Raw genomic sequence first — 20,851 nt, 5'->3', positions numbered from 1 at the left:
ACATTTGAGGCACTGGGTTCGGATCCTCAGCACCACATAAAAATAAAGAAATAAAACAAAGGTATGCTGTCCATCTATAACTGTAAAAATAAAAGGAATTTAAAAAAATAATAGAAGGCTGGAATGGTAGCTCAGTGATAGAGTAGTTGCCTTGCATGTACATTCTTGAGGCCCTGAGTTGGTTCCCCAGCACTGAAAAAGCATACTATTAGCACAGTATTCTTTATGTCATTATCTTGGGGAGTTATAGTAACGCAATTTTTTGAAGAAACTATTCTAAATTTGTTTTTTCTTAAAGGTTTTTACTTTTAACAGCAAAACCCTTTCTTTCCAAACAAAAATTATACACACAATCCCCAAAATTGAGTTGATTTGCCTGTTGTCTTCCCTTGTCCCTCCTGGTATCCCTAAAATACCTCTGAAACCTTAGGGCTCTCCAAACAATTTGATAATCACTGGTCGAAACATTGGTTATTGATATGTTGTAGATTTCATGAGGTTCCCTGGTTGACTTTTTAAATGGCTATCATCTGCCAGTAAATGGCTATCATTTGCCAGATGTCTACTATGTGGTAAGGACTTTACACACCTATCTCATCCAATCTCAGAACAACCAATGGGATAGATACCATCCTCATTTTAGAGAAGAAATTGGGGCTCATAAAGGTTAAATAACTTGCTCAGTATCACACAGCTAGAAGTGGCAGAGCCAGGATAAGAAACTTAAAGTCTACCCTGACTGTAAAGTCCATGTTTTGTTTAATAAGCCTTATAGAACAAAGTTTGATAGTGAAGGACTCTTAAATACTTTATAGGTAATCTCATCTATTGCTCATAATGGCCCTCTTATTCTCATATTACAGATAAGAAACTGAGGAACAAAGAGATTTACTTTTGTTGTTATTCACCATATCCTTTCCTAATGACAAATTTTAGACTAGTCTAACATATACACATTTGAGAACCTTAATTTTTTTTTTAACCCAGCACATTCCAAAGTTAAGAATCATGTTTTGTTTTGGGCTAACTATATTATCTTTCCTAAACTTAAAATATTCAAATTTTTGAAAACAAACACCCTGACAACCTGGAAGTTTGTTTCAATTCTGTTTCTATTTTTTTTTATATTTATTTTTAGAGAGAGTGAGAGAGGAGAGAGAGAGAATTTTTAATATTTATTTTTTAGTTCTCGGCGGACACAACATCTTTGTTGGTATGTGGTGCTGAGGATCGAACCCGGGCCACACGCATGCCAGGCGAGCGCGCTACCGCTTGAGCCACATCCCCAGCCCCTCAATTCTGTTTCTTGTTTGACATTATTTAAATACTATGTCAATATCTGAAGATGTTTTGTTGCCGTTTTAAAATTGGTAACTTAGATTTTAGATTTTTTTTTTTTTTTTTTTTGGTACCAGGGAGTGAACTCAAGGGTACCTGAACACTGAGCCATATCCCCAGCCCTATTTTTTGTTTTATTTAGAGACAGGGTCTCACTAAGTTGGTTAGTGCCTCACTTTTTGCTGAGGCTGGCTTTAAGCTCTTGATTCTTTAGTCTCAGCTTCCCGAACTGCTGGGATTACAGGTGTGCACCCAGCACCTGGATGGTAACTTAGATTTTTATCTCAGAAATGGCTGAGGTTCTTTTTTTTGTTTTGTTTTGTTTTGTTTTAGATACTGGGGATTGTACTCAGAGGTGCTTTTGACACTTCGATACATTGCAAGCCTTAATTTTTATTTTTTCAATTTTGAGACAGGGTCTTACCAAGTTACTGAGGCTGGCCATGAATTTGTGATCCCTCCTGCCTCAGGCTCTCAAGTTGGTGGAATTATAGGCATGTGCCAACACACCTGGCAGAAGTGGCTGTTCTTCAGTTAAATTTTTGTATACTTTAATAAATTTAAAAATCTTATTAAATTCTAAAAGTAAGCTTTCCATTACAGGTTATGGCCATTGCACCAACTCATTATATCTGGCAACGAGAACGCTCTGTGCACCACAGTGGAGCTGTAAGAAACTACGACAGAGATGAAGTTCAACTGCCCCGGGGACCTAGTGCCACACCAGTAGACTGTTCACTCTGTGGTAAAAAAGGAAGATATGTTAGACTGGGATTGTCTTCATCATCATCTTCATCCAGTGACACAGGAGAGCTGATGGAAAAACACTCTCGGGAATCACACAACTCATTATCAAAGGACATAATAGGTGCTCCTTCTCATGCTTATAGCTATTCTCAAGGTATGATTTAGTGATAAGACAGAATTAGATTTATGCATGTTATTTATTGAGTTCTAGTCAGTCCTTACAGGTAGGGATATATGATTATTTATATATTACAAATAATTAAATTAGTTTGAAAGTTTTCCCCTTTTCAGTTACTACTTTTGTCTTGTGTCCTTATGTTTTATGGTAGTCTACATAACTAAAAGGATTTTTAATGACATGTTAAATTGAGAACTAATGCACTATAAGCATTAAGTATTACAGCCTGAACCATTTCTTTGAAATGTTTATTCAAAAAGGATTTCAAGATAAAAATAAATTTACTTTTAATATTACCATCTAACTATTGGCTTCCTTCTATATACTTTTTCATTTCTAACAAAATTAGAAGTATACCATATCTAAGCCAACTTTTTTTTATTTATCATAAAGCATCTTCCTATGTCATCATGTAGTCTTTGAAAGCCTTATTTTTAATCCTGACATGGAACAAGTGCCATAATTTATGTGCATATTTCATTTTTGTTGAGATTTAAGTGCTTTGAACAATGGTATCTTATATTAATTAGAAAGTAATTATATTAACTGGGAATATAACCACACTATCTTTTTCAAGTTATTTTTATACATATAGTATTTCTCTGGCATTTCTAATTGGAAATAGTACTAGAAAAAATATTCTAAAATATGAATCTTCATTACTTATAAAAGGCCCTCTACCACTGAGCACACCCCCAGCCCTTTTTATTTTATTGAGACAGTACTGACAAGTCGCTGAAGCGGACTTTCAACTTGTGATCCTCCTGATTGAGTCCCCTGAATTGCTGGGATTACAAGTGTGCATCTGGCTGTTTCTTCCAGATTTTCACCCATCTGAAGATAGGATTGACAGGTTTCTTATAATTCTGTTTAACTCTATCATAAGAAATGAACTGACCTGGATTACTTCAGAATTTTACCTATTTTTATCCCAGCTTTACTAAAGGAGAAACTAGACTCTAGACACTAGAAAGTAGAGGTTGTGTCCCAGAATTCCCTGGCCATAGTAATCATTCAACAAACTTGACTGACAGTATAACACCTCAAGCATAATTTTTGTTGTTTTACTCATATTTGAAAGTAAATAGGGTCTACCATGGTCTTTCTTTGGTATTCATAATAGGTAAGACAAACTGAATTTTTAAAATGTCCCAGGTGCTGAGAGTAATCATTTTATATTCATAATTCATAATATCATTTAATATTCACAGACAACCATATGGTAAATACTGTTCTCTCCACTTGGCAGATAAGGAAACTGAGGCTTAGAGAAGATAAATAATTTGCCCAAGTTAGTGAACTCCAGTATCTGGCTCTAGACTAGAGCCAGAATTCCTAACTATTATGCTGTGCTGCCCCTTTAATAAAATTCTGCCTTCAGCATAAAAATAAACTGTAAATAAGCCTTTAGCAGACTGCTAAGGAAGTGGAGAAAGCATTGAGAATTGAGTCCTTCATGAATGATTGAATGGAATGACTTCACTCAACAATTTTGAACAGGTTTTACAGAAAGAGGAACAGAAACAGTATATTTTATTCAGACTAGTCCCTGTAGACATCAACAGTAGTATATACTACATTCTTGAACTTGTCATCTCAACAGGAAATTGGAGTGCACACAGGGAGTTAAGGGGCTCTCTGCCAGTCAGTATGCTTTGATAAAAACAGGTGTTTGAGGGGCTGTGGACAAAAGAGGGGTATTAGGGAAGTTGTAGAAGGAAATGTGTTTTCATCTTGTTCTACCACTGGTTTATTCTGAGTGTTTATCCAAGGTTAAGTAGAACCTTGACAAAGAAAAATTATTGATCTCACATACATTTGACCAGTCAAAATCTACATTTTCCTCAAATAACTTAACAAGAGTGAGCTAACTGGGGAGAAAGTTAAGAGTTTAGGGAGAGAAACACATGCCTAAGCAGATGCTGATTTCCAACAGTGTAAAAATTTTTTCCTACAGTCTATATAATGTTGGAATCAATCATGTTGGTTATAGTTGCAGAAAACTCAATCCAGCCATTCACCCAGAGGGATACAAAAAGCTGATGCTCTGTTCCAGGTTTGTATGCTAAACCTTAGCATAGGTAGTTATCAATGCTTCCGAGTTTCCTTCAAACAAAAGAAAGCAACGCCTCAATTTTCAGGTGAAAACATGTTTTTCTATCTTTAATTTTTTTTTCCTTAAAAATGTTCCAAAAGAGCCAGGCATGGTGGCTCATGCTCGTAATCTCAGTGACTCAGGAGGCTGAGGCAGGAGGATCACAAGTTTGAGGCCAGCCTCAAATCATCTGAAACCATCTCAGAAACTAAATAGGACTGGGGATATAGCCCAGAGGTAAAGCACTCCTAGGTTCAATCTCCAGAATCCCACTCCCCCAGAAAAATTCAAAAAACCAAATCTGAATTGCCTGTGATACTTAGAAATGTTTTTCACTTGAAAGGTAAAATGAAACTGTCAAAACATTTCACTTTTGGGAAGGAAGATAGATGAGATCTTCTTTATGATTTACATACAACACAATCACCAATCTCATTTAAAACCAATCCCCCAAGAAATCCTGAAGTGGTATTACATTATTCTTTTTATTGATGAAAAAACAAGCACCAAAAAAGTCACACCATTACCAGGTAAAACAATACCAACAGAAACCAAGATCAGAACCCAGTTGTACCTGAATACACACATTTTTTTTTTTTTTTTTTTTTTTTTTTGCTATGGGAGATTGAACCCAGAGCCTTACACAGGCTAAACCCATGCTCTACCATGGAGCTACATCCTCAGTCCCCACAGCACTTTTTTATACTAACCAAACTATTATTGTTTCTCTTTATGCTATGGTAAGCTACATGACACCTAAGCTGGTCCAAGTGAAACATGGGATGCATTATTATGTATTATCTGAGGACCCCTCAGATTTTAGAATGAAGCCCAGGGATAAAATTATACCAAGCCTTAGTACTGGTGCAGGGCAGGCACAGAACAGTCCAACTGATAATTATACTCAAATAATTTTTCTCAAAAATACAAACTATTTTGTGCTTTCCTATTTATTTTGTCATTACCCTTGTTATAGTCATACAGGTTGAAAATCCTTACACTTAATGAAGACATAATCAGCGTATATAAATTAATGATGTAGCTGGACATGGTGGTACATACCTCTAAATCCCAGCTATTTAGGAGGCAGAGGCAGAAGATTATAAGTTGTGAGGCCAGCCTGGGCAACTTAGTGAGACCGTATCTCAAACTAAAAAAATAAAGGGGCTGGGGACATAGCTCACAGGCAGAATGTTTCTGGGCTTAATTCCTAGTATCACTAAAAATAAAACAAAACTTTATGTATTACTATGAAATCATTGACTTAACAGGCTTTTTTCTCCCTTTAAATACTCAGACACCAAAGACAATTTAACATTTTTATGTGTGTGTCTTGCCCTGGGGACTAAACCTAAGGCCTTGAGCATGGTAGTCAAGCACTCTACCAATGGAGCTACATCCCTATCTCTATAATATATAATCATATATAATCTTTTAAAAAAAATAGTTATAGCCTAAGGGACAAATCCAGGAATAATAGCATTTATCTGCCCAGGCAATCCTATTTCAAGACCTGTAAAAGATCTACAATTAAACAACAACTCAGTCTCTTAATCTTATCTATAAAATATGGATAACTTTAAAGATGAGTTGCAAGTTTGAAATTAATATATGTAGTTCTTTAAACAATGTATGGTAGATAGTAAACACAAAATAACTGATACTTATGAATAATAAGCCCCATTCATTCCTAATCAATTCATATTTCTAAAGTATATTTCTCCAAACGTTACATACAGTGATTTTCGATGTTCTTTCAAGCCAATTCAAAAGATACTGAGAGGGATAAAAAAGATTTAAGAGGGGATGGGATTGTGGCTCAGTGGTAGAGTGCTCACCTAGCATGCATGAAGCACTGGGTTTGATCCTCAGCACCACATAGAAATAAAGATATTGTGTCCACCTAAAACTAAAAAATTAAAAAAAAAAGATTTAAGAATTGTTATATCTTAGGGATATAGTTCAGTGGTAGAGCACTTGCTTAGCATATGCAAGACTTTGGGCCGACCAACACCCATAACCAAAAAAAAAAAAAAAAAATCACGTCTTTATTAGACTTTTTAAGGTGATTATATCATTCTTATCAGTTTATCCCCTACTATAGGGGGAAGTGTTACTGATAATTGAACCTAGGGGTGCTTTACTACACATCCCAAGTCTTTTTATTTTTTATTTTGACAGGGTCTTGCTAAGTTGCTGAGGCTGCCTTCAAATATGCAATCCTTCTGCCTTAGCCTCCTGAGTCACTGGGACTATAGGCATGTACCATGATGCCTCGCATGCCCCCTACTATTTACTATAGCCAAGATTTCTCATTGTTTCTAAGATAACAAGCAATTAAATTACATATTTAAAATATACAGATACATCAAATTTATCTTAAAATGCATTTTATTTCAGTAGCCAAAGACCATCAATCAAAGAAAGGAAAGAACACTAATTTCATGAAGACAGACAAATCCATGGAGTGGTTTACAGGAAGTGAAGAATGAGATGGCTCATCTAAAGCAACTTGGAATCATTAGCTACAAAAACTAAATGCAAGACATATGTCAAAATGGGACATTTAAGTAGTTTTGCAAAGTTTCACATCTTTTTTTAGCTTTTGTTATTTTTCAAAGTTATATGTAAAAGTTATACAAATCATAGTAACATCTAAAAATACTAATCTATGAAAGTAGTGATTTATAGCTTAAAGTTCTAGTTTGATATTTTTCCATCTTCAAATAGGTTGCCATCATTTGGGATACTCAGTTAAGTTGTGGTTTGAACTTCCTCAACTTGACAAGAAAAGCTAATTTAAGAAGAAAAAAATATAAGGTCATTATATTACATTAATTAAAATAATAATAATTTAATATGGCCTGAAAACATTACTCACCTGTATGACCAGCTTGCCAATGTATAGGTCTGGCAATATAGGGAAATGATCCATATGGAAAATCAGAATGTGATCCTTCTGTTGTAGAACAAAATATGTACTATAAGCTACATAAATATTTTATAATTTGTTTATATTAACTGTTAAAATATTAATTACTATCCCTTTACTGAAGTTTTTTCCTCAGACTTTTTTTTTTTAAAGTCATTTGTTTTGGAACTACTCTGCCAGAAACTATACAGAAACAATTCGTCAATGATTATATAATAACTTTATCATATGGTTTTATAACCAAAAGGATAAGCCCATATCATAAATCAATGGATATCTGAAAACTTTTTCATAGTCTAAATAATGTGTATAATACAACAAGAAGCTAAATTTAATTCTCTGAAGAATTCCAGCAGCATCTTAGGAGATGCTTTTTGCAATAATAGCTATCTGCATATCAGGTCATATTAAATTCATCAGTAATAATAATCACTGATCTACGTTTTAAACATCCTTTAGTATATTTAAATTATTCCACAAACCAAGCTCATGGTGACAAACAATAAATATGAATCATATACAATGTCCAATTCTTCAAGATACCAGAATTTTAAAAGTACAAAAAGTCATTATTTCTCCTATTCATTCTAGGAATATTTTTTATTATATAATGGTCAATACACTTAAGAATCCATTCTCCATTTATCACAAACAGATGCACAAAGTAAAATTGAAGCTCACCATGGTCATTCTCTTGAAAAATCTCACTTTCAACTCCAGTTTCCTTTTGGGTATGTAATTGTAAATCTTTGTTGATTTTAGGTTCTACTTTTTGAACTAAAATTCCATTTTTCTGTTTTGCAAGGCAAACCAACCAATCTCTGACAATGACTTCGCTTATCTTTTCACATGACAGAGCAAGTTCACAGATGCGAATTCCATCTAAAAGTTCAATAACCTGTGTGATGCTTTTAGAAAAGTGAAAAATATACCTTTACATTTCTACCAAAATAATAACTCTACACTTATTTTAAGTTCACTGTACATCTTACCCAAATTTAAGTGATATTACCCAAATTTAAATGCTATATATAATTAAATTAAGGGGGAGGGGATTAAAAATGCAAGTTAACACATAAGTAATGTCACATACTAAATAGAGATATTAATTTAACATTAGTGTTCACATTATGATTTGAAAACTTCTTCCCAATTGTTGGAAGAAACATGTATCTTATTATTTATGTAAAAGGACGATTTAAATAGCAATATAACTGAATTTGGACCATATGTCATGTTTTGCCTTAGTTATAATATGAATGTATATACCCAGTTACAATATGAACATTTTAATCCAGTATTTAGGAAAAATAAAAAGTGTATTTAAAAATCACATTAGAAAGAAAAATGTCCCTATTACTCACTTTGCTAGATATACAGCACATACACCACCCTGTTTAAGATTTGGATATAAAACAGGCAAAGCAACTTGAGGGTTTAACATATCCAAAGCTACCTGTGGGGAAGGGGGAAAAATGAAATGGATCAGTCTGATTGTTTAAATAAAGCATGGGTTTTCTATTCTTAATTGTGGTGAAATGACACTTTTAGAAAGCTATTACCCAGTTATTTCTTCGAATATGGTACTATTAGAATATTAACTGTCATTTTACTGCTCCCCAAATGGTTGTTTATCACTATACAATTTGTCATAGCATTTGACTATATATAAAAATCAGAATGGTATACCTTGTACTTGGCAATATTAATAGAGAAATCTTTCTTTGGCTATTTATGTATACGTGAATATGGACAAGAATTCCTGTATTAATATTGCCATATGTAAGACATAATGTTATACCATAAAAAGTTAAAATATATTTGAGGCCTTGTAATTTTAAAAATATATCTTTATTTTGTTGTTTATTTTTATGTGGTGCCTCACATGTATGAGAAAAGCGCTCTGCCACTGAGCCACAACTCCAGCCCTTTCTTGCTAAAATATAAATTTAAATGCTTTAGTTCAGTTTTGGTAGTAAAAATTCACATTATTTTAAAATGTTTTAATTTTTTATGTTTAAAGGAGAAGCTCTGAATATTAATTTTGGAGGGTAAGAAACGTGCCCATTATTGCTTTTTTCTTTATTCAATTGTAGATTACAGGTCTGTAACAGATGACAAGTATAATGAGTAAATGAATGATTGAAAGTTTCAAGTAAAAAATTAATTAAAAACAGGGACTGAGGCTGGGCCTCAGAGGCAGAGTGCTTGTTTAACACAGGTGAGGCACTAGGTTAGATCCTCAACACCACATAAAAAATGAATTAAGTGGGCTGGGATTGTGGCTCAGCAGTGGAGTGCTCGGCTAGCATGGGCGGGACCCAGGTTGGATCCTCAGCACCACATAAAAATAAAGGCATTGTGTTGTCCATCTACATCTAAAAAATAAATATTAAAAATAAATAAGTAGATAGATAAAGTTATAAAATATATATACTTTAAAAATTAATAAAAAACAAAAAATCCAGTCAAAGTAACATTTATTGTTGGAAAACTCCAGAAAGCTTAGAGTTATTGGCACATCTATTTATTAAATGATATATTATTGTTTATGTGTTTGTTTAAGTAGCTCAGAGTGCTTGATTAGTGTGTATGAGGCCCTGAGTTCAATCCCCAGTACTCCAAAAATTCAAACAAACAGTGGGGTGCAGTGGCAAACGCCTGTAATCTCAGTGGCTCAGGAAGCAGAGACAGGAGAATGGGGAGGTTCAAAGCCAGCCTTGAAATGGCGAAGTGCTAAGCAAATCAGTGAGACCCTTGTCTCTAAATAAAATGTATAAAATAGGGCTGGGGATGTGGCTCAATGGTTGAGTACCCCTGAGTTCAATCCCTGGTACCCCCCCCCCCAAATCAAAACACCACCAGTACATTAGACCAATGGACATCATTCACTGTTTACCAAATTTTTTTAAAAAATATTTTTTAGTTGTAGTTGGACACAATACCTTTATTTTATTTATTTATTTTTATGTGGGGCTGAGGATCGAACCCAGGGCCTCACACGTGCTAGGCAAGCACTCTACTGCTGAGCCACAACCTCAGCCCTATTTACCAAATATTTACTAAGCACGTTTTTATACATGTCAAGCATTTTCCTTATGGAAATCTAACATTGTTAACGAGGATGTTGATTGACATGAACTATAACCATACAGCAGAATAAGAGGACCAAGACTGACAGGCATTGAAAGGTGCCATTTTATATATGAGCTGGTCAAAGAAGAAATCTGAAGAAAATGATTTACAATGGAAAGTTAGGGGGGGAAGTGTGCTGCAGGCAGGAAAATAGCAAATACAAATGTTCTGAGGCAGTGGGCTACTTGGGGAGTCTGAAGGTGCCACTGTTGCTGACAGTGGAGATGAAAAGGGGAAAATGGTAGGGATATGTGGAAGTAGAGAGGAGACGGCTTACATAGAATTTTGCTGGCTTTAGCTTTACTTAGGGAACAGTCTCTGGAAAGTTTTAAAGAATGCCATATGATTTTTAAAAAACTTTTGTGAACAATAAAGCATAGTTTAAGCATATAACTCGGTGTATTGACCTCCAGGGGGACTGAATTCAGGGGCGCTTAACCATTGAGCCACATCCCCACCCCTTTTTAATATTTTATTTAGAGACAGGGTCTCACTGAGTTACTCAAGGGCCTCGCTAAATTGCTGAGGCTGGCTTTGAACTTGCGATCCTCCTGCCTCAGCCTCCTGAGCCACTGGGATTACAGGTGTGCGCCACCATGCCTGGCTGAACTTTGCTTCATTTTTCACTGAAATAAGCTAGCCTTACAGCAACAAGTTAAGGAAAGCAAGGAAGATCCCTTATTCCAGGCCTAAGACCATAGTGCCAGGCTATGAATGTTGAGTAGCACCACCAAGGACAAGGCAACTCCAACACTATGTAATTCTGAAACTTTTAAGTCACTTAATACCTACACATTCCACATCTCTACCATCTTTGGTTATTGCTTAAAATACCATCCTTTCTTTTCATCTGTCCTTTTATCTACTATACTTCTCCCTAAGTTAACCTCTCACTGCTATAAATCCCTCTAATCTCCACATCTTTAATGAACACTCCTGTACATCCTGACTTCTAAAGATGCTGCTTACCTATTCCCTCTCAAATGGAGGCTATTTATCTCCCTACTTCTCACAACTGAGGTTAGGCACTGGTTTCAAAATGCTCCCAATGCTGCTTCCTAATTATTATTCCTTTATCCTGGAAACACTGAGATTTATGATGATCAACTTTTGCTTCTAACTTCTGGTCATTATCCAACATTCATGGACAACTGTGGCACCTGAGTCAGTTTCTCTGCTCCAAATCCCACCATGATATTAAAAGGTATTAAAGAAAAATACTCATCTCTAGTTATAGAAATAGGGCAAATATAACAAAGACTGTTGCCCAAACACAAGAAATCCAATTGTTTTCTTTGTACTCAAATAAGACCTACTTTAAAAAAAACTTACTGCATCAAATGTTAAAGATTTGATATCTTCAGTTGCTCCAGAAATATCCTTATGAATAAAATTCACATTGTCTGGCCATTCTTCAATGTGACTTAATTTCCATGAATCACGCCAGTGCTTGTAATTCTTCTTGGCTAGATAATGGTGGTCTTTCCGTATTTCAAAACTTATGACTTGTCCTTGTAATCCAACTTAAGTAAAAAAAACAAAACAAAACAACAAAAAAAAAAACTTATATTTCATAGTATAAAGTGTCAATCTATTTTCCAAAGGAATTATTAAACATGTGAAAAAAATCTAAACAGTTCAAGGTTACAAAAGTACTTCTCCCATTCCTGATCCACCATCTTCCTCTTCTTAGGTAGCCATATTACCCATTACTTACACTTCCCACACTAGTGGGTGCCTATACCAACATGCAAGTAACTCTGCTTTTCATATATATCATGACAAAAATACACTGTCTTGTACCTTACTCTTACTTATCAATGTTATTTCAGCAGTTATGGGTATACTTTTAATAGCTAATACATTACAGTGCATGTCTATACCATAACTTATGTAATAGTCATCTTCGATGAACATTTAGCTTGTTTCTCATCTTTTGCTAATACAAATAATACTGCAATGAACATTCTTCTGCCTAAGTCTTCATAATATATGTCAGTTTATCTTTATAGGACAAAGTACTAAACATAGAATTAGTAGTCCAAAGGGCATGTCAATTTTTTATTTTGAAAAACAATTGTCCTCCAAAAAAGTGGTGTTGATTTATACTTCCAACAATGTATTAATAGTGTCTACTTCTCCATACACCCTCTTCAACAGTTATCAAACTTTTTATCTGTGTCAATATAAAAATTTAATAGTTTATCACTGTAGTTTTACCTTTATTATTGATGAGGGTTGAGCCTTTCATATATTTAAAAAGGATTTGAATTTGGTATGTGTCCGATGAATCTTCAAATTGTTTAACATAAGTAAACACTACGGTTCCAAAGAATACTATATCTTAAGGCAATTAGGAGGGGAGACAAGAGGAGGCATCTGTGATACACAAACATATCCTTCATTAACCTAGGTACTAAATACATGAGTGTGGTCACTGTATACAAGTTCATGGAGGGTTGAGGATTTAACTCAGTGGCAGAGCACTTACCTAGCATGCACAAGGCCCTGGGTTTGATCCTGAGTAGTGGGGGAAAAGTTCATGTGGTATAAACTTATAATCTGTGTACTTTTTGCTTCATTAGAAAATTTACTTTATGGGGCTGGGACTGTAACTCAGTGGTAGAGGGCCTGCCTTGCACATGTGAGGCACTGGTTTCGATCCTCAGCACCAAATAAAAATAAATATATTGTATCCATCTACAACTAAAAATTTTTTTTAAAATTTACTGTAAAAAATTGTAGAAGCAGCTGGGAATGATGGCACACACCTATAATCCCAGAAGCTCTTGTGATCCTCTTGCCTCAGCTGATCACAAGTTAGAGGCCAGCCTCAGTAACTCAGTGATGCCCTAAAAAATAAAAAGGGGATGTGGCTCACTAGCTAAGCACCCCTATGTCTAAATGAAAGAAGGAAGGAAAAAAGGACAGAAAAAAAGAAGGCAGGCAGGGAAGGAAGAAAGGAAGAAGCAAGTGAGGTACAGTGGCACATGCCTCTAATCCCAACGACTCAGGAGAATCACAAGTTTGAGGCACCAGCCTGGGCAATTTAGAGAGCTCTAATCTCAAAGTAAATAAAAAGGGACAGGAAATGTAGTTCAGTGGTAAAATGCCTGTGCATTCTACCCCCAATACCTGGATGCGGGGGGCAGCATTAGAATGGAGGGATTAAAAGAAAAGAAATGGATGGAGGGTTAAAAAGAGTGACTGGAATAAATGAACAAAACACGAAGAAAGACAGTGGCCTCCATTTGGTTTTCAGGAGATGCTATTACAAATTTATGTATTCCCCCAAATATCTTTTTGGTTTTCTTTGCAGTACTGGGGATGGAACCCAGAGTTGAACATGCTATGCAAGCACTCTACCAGGGTCTCCCTAAGTTGCCCAGACTGGTCTTGAACCTGCATCCTCATGCCTCAACTTCCTGAGAAGCTGGAATTAAGGTATGTGCTACCCTACTCACCTGTATTAAATACCTTTATCTCTTTATTATCACGAACAAACTGAATGCTTTGTTATCTAGGTGTAGCTCATTTATCCCAATCTCTTACCTGCTTTTGATAAAAATAAGCTCATTCCACCAGAACCTGAACCAGCTTCCAAAACAGTATCTCCTGGGCTGATGTCCATCATCGATAGTATCATATTCATATCCTATGATTGAAATATGGAATGTGACTAATAAAAAATAATAAGCACTCATTCTTATGCTATGTTGGAGAAGGAAGCAAAAATTTAAAAAAAGGACTGACTTCTAGTCCTACTTACAAAGAATCTATATTTTGCTTAACATTATAAGGAATTTCAAGCCAGGCATGGGAGTGCATACCTATGATCCCAGTAACCAAGATAGGAGAACTGAAAATTCAAGACCAGCCTGGGCAACTTTGCAAGACCCTCAGAAATAGCAAGACTTTGCCTCAAAAAAAAGTACTATTTTTATTTTTAATATATTTTTTAGTTGTAGTTGGACACAATATCTTCATTTTTAAATTTTTATATGATACTAAGGATTGAACACAGCGCCTCACACGTTCAAGGCCGGCACTCTACCACTGAGTACAGCCCCAGCCCAAGTACTGGGTTTGCAGCTCAGTGGTAAAGTGTCCCTGGGTTCAATCTTTAGTTACACCACACACACCCCCCAAATAAAAAGAAAGAAAAAAGAAATTCAAGAATCAATTAGCAAATAAGCAATTCAGACACTAAATAATACTAAAATAATAATACTAAAAATATAGACATAATAATACTAAAACTATATAGCACGTACAAATGCAGAGGAGAAAGCAGAGGAAACTTTGCTTAATGACAAAGAGTAGAGAATAGAAACAGCTTTGAACAAAGCATACGTGGAACAGTCTGCTCATCTCAGGAGGAGATGGAAACATGTTTTCATGTTGTTTAATCAGACTATGAGGAAAGTATCATCATTCTCATTATAAAGATGAGAAATCGGGGCTGGGAATGTGGCTCAAGCGGTAGCGCGCTCGCCTGGCATGCGTGCGGCCCGGGTTCGATCCTCAGCACCACATACCAACAAAGATGTTGTGTCTGCCGAGAACTAAGAAATAAATATTAAAAATTCTCTCTCTCTCTCACTCTCTCTTTAAAAAAAAAAAAAAAAAAAGATGAGAAATCACAAGTTAAATATTTTGCCCAAGGCCACGACACCAGGAATTAAATGGGAAAGTCAGGAATAAAATCAATATTGAACTCTAAAGACCCTGTTATTGACTATTACACTATAACAATTGTTACAATGAGAGAATCTTAAAAGTAAGCATTTATTACAGTATGTCCCTCAATGCCAAATCTTTAAGTTGATAATAAATAGCATATTTAATAATTTTTTACTATCTTTTCTGGGAAGAGCTACTTGTGAAAATTCTAAAAGGGGTTTCTAGTATCCTTCTATCCAGTCACAAAATTATAAATTAAATATGGTTTTGACTGGAAAATGTAAATATTTTACAAAGTGTAGTTGTCTAATTAAAAGCTAAAATGTATTTGGATTAAGGCTTGTAGACCAAATGAAACAGACATGATTTTTAAGATGTGTTAGTCAAAAAGTCTCATTCAAGGTTTAGTCTTTAAGAAATACATATCCAGGCATCTTGGAATAGAGATGGGAAGAGGTACAGACAACTTTATATAAATATGAATATAACAGCTAATATAGTGGGAGGTAGCTTGAGTAGTCATTCAGTAAAAAGTCCTAGAGAAGGTACTTCTATTTTCTTGGTCCTTTCATACAGAAATGTGGTACATTATAAAGTAATTTGAGCATATTTTAGCTTTTGCTACTTGTCACTGAGGTTATTTGGTCTCAATAGGATGAGCTTTCTAGGCTACACATACAACAGTCATTTCAATTCAAAATTAGGTGGAGCATTGACATTCATTCATTTTCCTGCTTCTTTCAAAATGGGCTTGAGGCTGCTGGGAGAGTCCTCCACAGTTATAAAATATCACTTGACTACTAAGTTTTCTTAGGATTTAAAACTTTGGGCTTTCAAACAACCCTTTGAGACATGTTTTTTTCTCAACAGATATTCTAACCTTTCTTGATTAGTTTAATAATATAAATCTAAGTCTCAGCCTAAGGATTTAGGCCTAAGGATTTATAACTGACAAAATGGCAACAATCTCTATTAACCATTTGTTTTTTTTTTAAGAGAGAGTGAGAGGAGAGAGAGAGAGAGAGAGAGAGAGAGAGAGAGAGAGAGAGAATTTTTAATATTTATTTTTTAGTTCTCGGCAGACTCAACATCTTTGTTGGTATGTGTGGTGCTGAGGATCGAACCCGGGCCGCACGCATGCCAGGCGAGCGCGCTACCGCTTAAGCCACATCCCCAGCCCTGCTAATTGATTCTTGAATTTCTTTTTTCTTTCTTTTTATTTGCTCCCTTCAAAAGAACACTCTGGAGGCTGGGGTTGTGGCTCAGCAGTAGAGCACTCAACTAGCACATGTAAGACTCTGGGTTCTGTCCTCAGCACCACACAAAAATAAACAAATAAAATAAAGGTATTGTACCCTACTACAACTAATATATATATATATATATATATATATATATATATATATATATATATATAATTTTTTTTTTTTTTTTAAAGAACATTCTGGGGCCAGGGTTGTGGCTCAGTGGTAGAGTGCTCGCCTAGCTCATGCAAGGCCCTGGGTTCGATCCTCAGCACCACATAAAAGTAAATAAAGAGTTAAGTCCAACTACAACTAAAAAAAAAATATTTAAAAAAAAAAAAAGACCACTCTGCTCCTAGGCCTTTGCAAGGCTTGCTCAGCCCTATTTAGGTTTCCTATCAAATATACTCAGAGACCTCTGATCACCTGACACCCTTCTCCTACTCATGGTTCATGTGTTTGTCTTCATGGCTCTTGGCACTACCTAAAATGACCTTTTTCGTTCATTTATTTGTTGTTTGTCATTTCCTCCAGAGTGTAAAGTTTATGTTGAGTGCAATACTGTGTAAGTCCCCGGAAAGTAAAGGTAGTCAAATTACTTGCTGAATGAATCCTCCATTGGAAAGAGGAACTGTTACAAAGTAACATTCTACTCAAGGACCATGACTGAGGATTGAAATAAATCACTAGCAAAGGATGAACAAGGAACTAGGCAGTTAACTCATTATTAAGAATATTCATGGGGCTTGTGTTGTGACTCAGTGGTAGAGTGCTCGCCTAGCATGCACGAGGCACTGGATTTGATCCTCAGCACCATATAAATGTAAAATAAAGATATTGTGTCCACCTAAAACTAAGAAATAAATATTTTAAAAAAAAAGAATATTGATTTTGCTGGGCACAGTGGCACACTCCTGTAAATCCCACTCTGGAGGCTGAGGTGAGGAGGATCACAAGTTTGAGGTCAGCCTCAGCAAGTGAGACCCTGTCTCAAAATAAAATATAAAAAGGGCTGGGGATGGGGCTCACTAGTAGTGCCACTGGGTTCAATCCCTAGTACTGTAATAACAGAAAAGAAAAAAAAAGTATTCATTTTATGTTTAATGTTAGCCATTTTGTTATAAAACTTTATTTTTCTCCTAAACAGAAAAGCATAGTAATATTAATATATATCTCTACTGTGTTATTTTAGCAGCGCTAGGGGATTGAATTCAGGGCCACACACTTTCTAGACAAGTGCTCCACCACTGAGCTACACTCCCAGCCCTAGTATCTATTAAATATACCTCTAGTAAGCAAAAACTATTTTATATATATGTGTATATATATATGTACAAATGTATACCTCTAGTAACATGCCTTACTAAATTAAATATGATAATCAAAATACCACTATAAGGGTACTACAAAATTGTCAACATTCTTAAGTATTGAATCTGCAAACTTAAAAAAAATACTTAAAAAGGGGGCTGGAGTTGTGGCTCAGCAATAGAGCACTCGCTGAGCACAAGTGAAGCACTGGGTTCAATCCTCAGCACCACATAAAAATAAATAAAAAATAGAGGTATTGTGTCCATCTACAACAACAAAATAAATAAATAGTAGTGTGAAAGAAATATAAATATTATGTGTCCTGTGAGTCCACATCACTCTAACAGTAAGCTGGCACACTCTTCATTTTATAGGTTAGTGAAATCGCAGCTACCAAACTAAAATCTGGTTGCTTCCTCTTAATAAGCGATATCATAGATAGGTTGGTTACATCCATCTGGCTTATTGAAAAAAAATCTGAGAAGAAAATTTTCAAACGTTTTGAGGTGTGTTTTGAGTACATTCATCAGGACTGTGGTACCAATACCCACTTAATCCCTCTCTCATTACCTTTGGATATGTGATGGCAGGCCCTCTTTTCATCATTAATACATAATCTTCCAATGCCGGCCTCATCAGCATGAAACTCTTACCACAGGAACTCGTCAGTACCTGGCCTGGGAACTTCCCCACGATCTCGCTGTACGGGACTGACCCCCAGCTACTATTTAAGTGTCCGACATTGCTCAACCTAAATAATTTTCTATATTGTGTTTCTCTTTTCCCAGTCGTAGCTAAAATCAGCTCCCCGGACCGAAAGGGTCCCTCTCTGGAAGTTGAGCAGGAAGAGGAGTCGTGAAGCTCTGTGGTCTCAAAAGTGGACTGAGGCACTGGGGTCAGCAGGAGATCCCCGGATTCCGAATATGCGGGACCAAATTGAGCCCGCTCTCCGCTCGAGCTTTGGTGATCTCGAGGGGGTGACTCGTCCCGCGGCGTCTCCAGTGACCAAAGACATGTGTTCCCAGTGCCCGGGACGCGGAGAGGGAGAGGTGGAGACGAGTCTGCGTCGGGGGCTTTTCTTCGAGTCGCCTCTGGCTCTCTGTCCCCATCTCGCACTTCTCTAGGCGAGGACTCGCGACACAGTAACCGCGCTTCTTCGAAAGGCGGTCGGCCAAGGCCGCACAGGGTCGAATGGATCCCGAGCCCTAGAAGCCTACCGAGGCGCCGCAGCCCCAACAAGCCCTGACTGCGACGAACAGCGCACAGCATGATTTCCCGCGCAGGCGCTGTCTCAGAGGAGTGACGTAGGGCCGGGCAAGGCCCCGCCCCTTGATGCCCGGCGCACTGGGGCTTTGCCATAGGACTCCGCAGCAGCGCGGGAAGGGTCGCGGTACTGTGCCTGCGTCCAGAGGGGCGCTAGTGGCCGGGGCGTTAGTGGGCGGGGCGTGAGGTGTTGCCTCGCGGGCCTGGTGGAAGAACTGCTAGTGTAGCGTGTCTACTTGCGCAAGGGGACGGTTTTCCTCTACCGAAAGTGAGCACGGTAAAGAATTTACCGCTGGTCAATCTCCGCCTGGCCCGTTCGGTGACAGAAGGGTTAAAAAAGACAAAACCAGTTGAAGTGCTTTGTAAAGGCTTTCTCCCAGAGTTAGCTTGCTAGTAATCGTGACCACAAACGTCACTCGGGATGCGATTGTTAGAAGTCCTGGAACGCGCCACCTGCTGACCGGTGCTCCTTTCCTAGCTGCCTACGACTGCGCCCCCACTCCCACCCCCAAGTCCGCTCTCATTGACAGGTTTGTGACCTCCTACTTGTTCCCACTCGCAGGCCCAGAGAGTCTATTAAAGTGATAGTATTCACTATGCGCTTATTAAACTGTGTTTTAAATAATTAAAATATCTAGACTTTAGCCTCCCCAAAACTAAATAAGCTTTTTGAAACAGGAAAAGAGATCTTTGGAGTCCAAAGTTAACCTTAAATAGCACTAGTCTGTCTGCTTAGTAGTAGTTCACATGGCAAAATTTTATTGAGGGCCTGGCTATACCAGGCATGTTAGAGTACTGATTAAAATTTAAAACTCGTCTAAAAATTATTCTCATTTTCTGCAGAAGAAAACTGACCAAGGAGGATGAAATTCCTAACAAAATAGCTGACAAGTGGAAAGGCAGGGTTTCCTATTCTAGGTCAATCAGATTCAGCAGCCTTTGCCCTTTGTACCTTGAACCCTTTTCCTAAAGACTGGTCGACAGTGCAATTGAACTGAAAAGTCCAAGCGTGTTCAAAGGGCTGTGGATTCAATGTGATTTGGTTTAAATTTGATAGAATGAATTTTTACATTATTTTCTGAGGCATAAATTTATAACTTTATAAACTATACTTTCTAGGACATCAGCCACCATAAACTCTATCATTAGAATTTTTCTCCTTTCTTTGGCTCCCCCTCTTGCCTCCTATCCTGGAGATGGAGCCCAGGGGCACATACTGAGCCACACCACCAGACCTTTTTAATTTTTATTCTAAGACGGGGTCTAAACTGCCCAAGCTGGGGTCTGGGGTTGTGGCTCAGGGGTAGAGCACTCACCTAACTCGTTTCAGGCACTGAGTTTGATCCTCAGCACCACATAAAAATGAATAAATATAATATAAGATATTGTGTCCAACTACAACTAAAAAATTAAATAAACTGCTGAAGCTGGCCTCAAACTTATGATTCTACTGTTGCAGCCACTCCAGTTGCTGGGGTTGCAGACATGTGCCACAGAGCACTACCAAAAAAATTAAGTTTGTTTTCTTAAAAACCATGAATGAGGGACTGGGGATGTGGCTCAAGCGGTAGCGCGCTCACCTGGCATGCGTGCAGCCGGTTCCATCCTCAGCACCACATACAAAAACAAAGATGTTGTGTCTGCCGAAAACTAAAAAAAAAAAGAATGATTATTAGATTTTATGAAATTCTTTCCCCGTACCTTTTAAGATTACCATGTAGTTTTTATCTTTTGTTCTATTAGTAGAAGTATTCCATTTATTGGTTTTTCTTCTTTTTTTGGCACTGGGGATTGAACCCACTGGGACCATATCACTGAGTGACACCCCCAGCCCTTTTTATTTTTTATTTTGAAACAGTGTCTCAATAAATTGCTGAGGGGGCTGGGGATGTGGCTCAAGCGGTAGTGCGCTTGCCTGGCATGTG

The 20,851-nt window shown here is 36.9% G+C and overlaps 2 protein-coding genes across 5 annotated transcripts in view; one reads left to right on the top strand and one right to left on the bottom strand.

Moving 5' to 3' along the window:
• The window catches only part of SPDYA (speedy/RINGO cell cycle regulator family member A), a 46,657-nt gene extending 28,099 nt beyond the window's left edge, over positions 1-18,558 (top strand). For 3 of the 4 annotated variants that reach the window (XM_081263822.1, XM_081263820.1, XM_081263823.1), the window contains 3 exons: positions 1,942-2,239; positions 13,745-13,869; positions 18,452-18,558. In XM_081263822.1, coding sequence (XP_081119948.1) covers positions 1,942-2,239; positions 13,745-13,854 — 408 coding nt within the window. In that variant the 3' untranslated portion in view covers positions 13,855-13,869; positions 18,452-18,558. Of the gene's footprint in view, positions 1-1,941; positions 2,240-6,758; positions 6,882-13,744; positions 13,870-18,451 lie in introns of those variants that run through there. The other variant, XM_081263821.1, reaches the window with a different exon arrangement.
• TRMT61B (tRNA methyltransferase 61B) lies at positions 6,869-19,408 on the bottom strand. The gene is made up of 7 exons (XM_081263819.1): positions 18,234-19,408; positions 13,978-14,080; positions 11,758-11,948; positions 8,655-8,746; positions 7,972-8,198; positions 7,240-7,317; positions 6,869-7,152 (listed from the first exon to the last, which is right to left on the bottom strand). The coding sequence occupies exons 1-7, from the start codon at positions 19,020-19,022 to the stop codon at positions 7,109-7,111; spliced, it is 1,524 nt and encodes a 507-aa protein (XP_081119945.1). The 5' UTR covers positions 19,023-19,408; the 3' UTR covers positions 6,869-7,108.
• Between the last annotated feature and the right edge of the window lie 1,443 nt (positions 19,409-20,851).

Source organism: Spermophilus citellus, assembly GCF_964194105.1.
Source record: "Spermophilus citellus genome assembly, chromosome: 13".
Lineage (NCBI taxonomy): Eukaryota > Metazoa > Chordata > Mammalia > Rodentia > Sciuridae > Spermophilus > Spermophilus citellus.
Note: the sequence above shows the minus strand (reverse complement) of the source record. Positions and strands in the feature narration are given on the sequence as shown.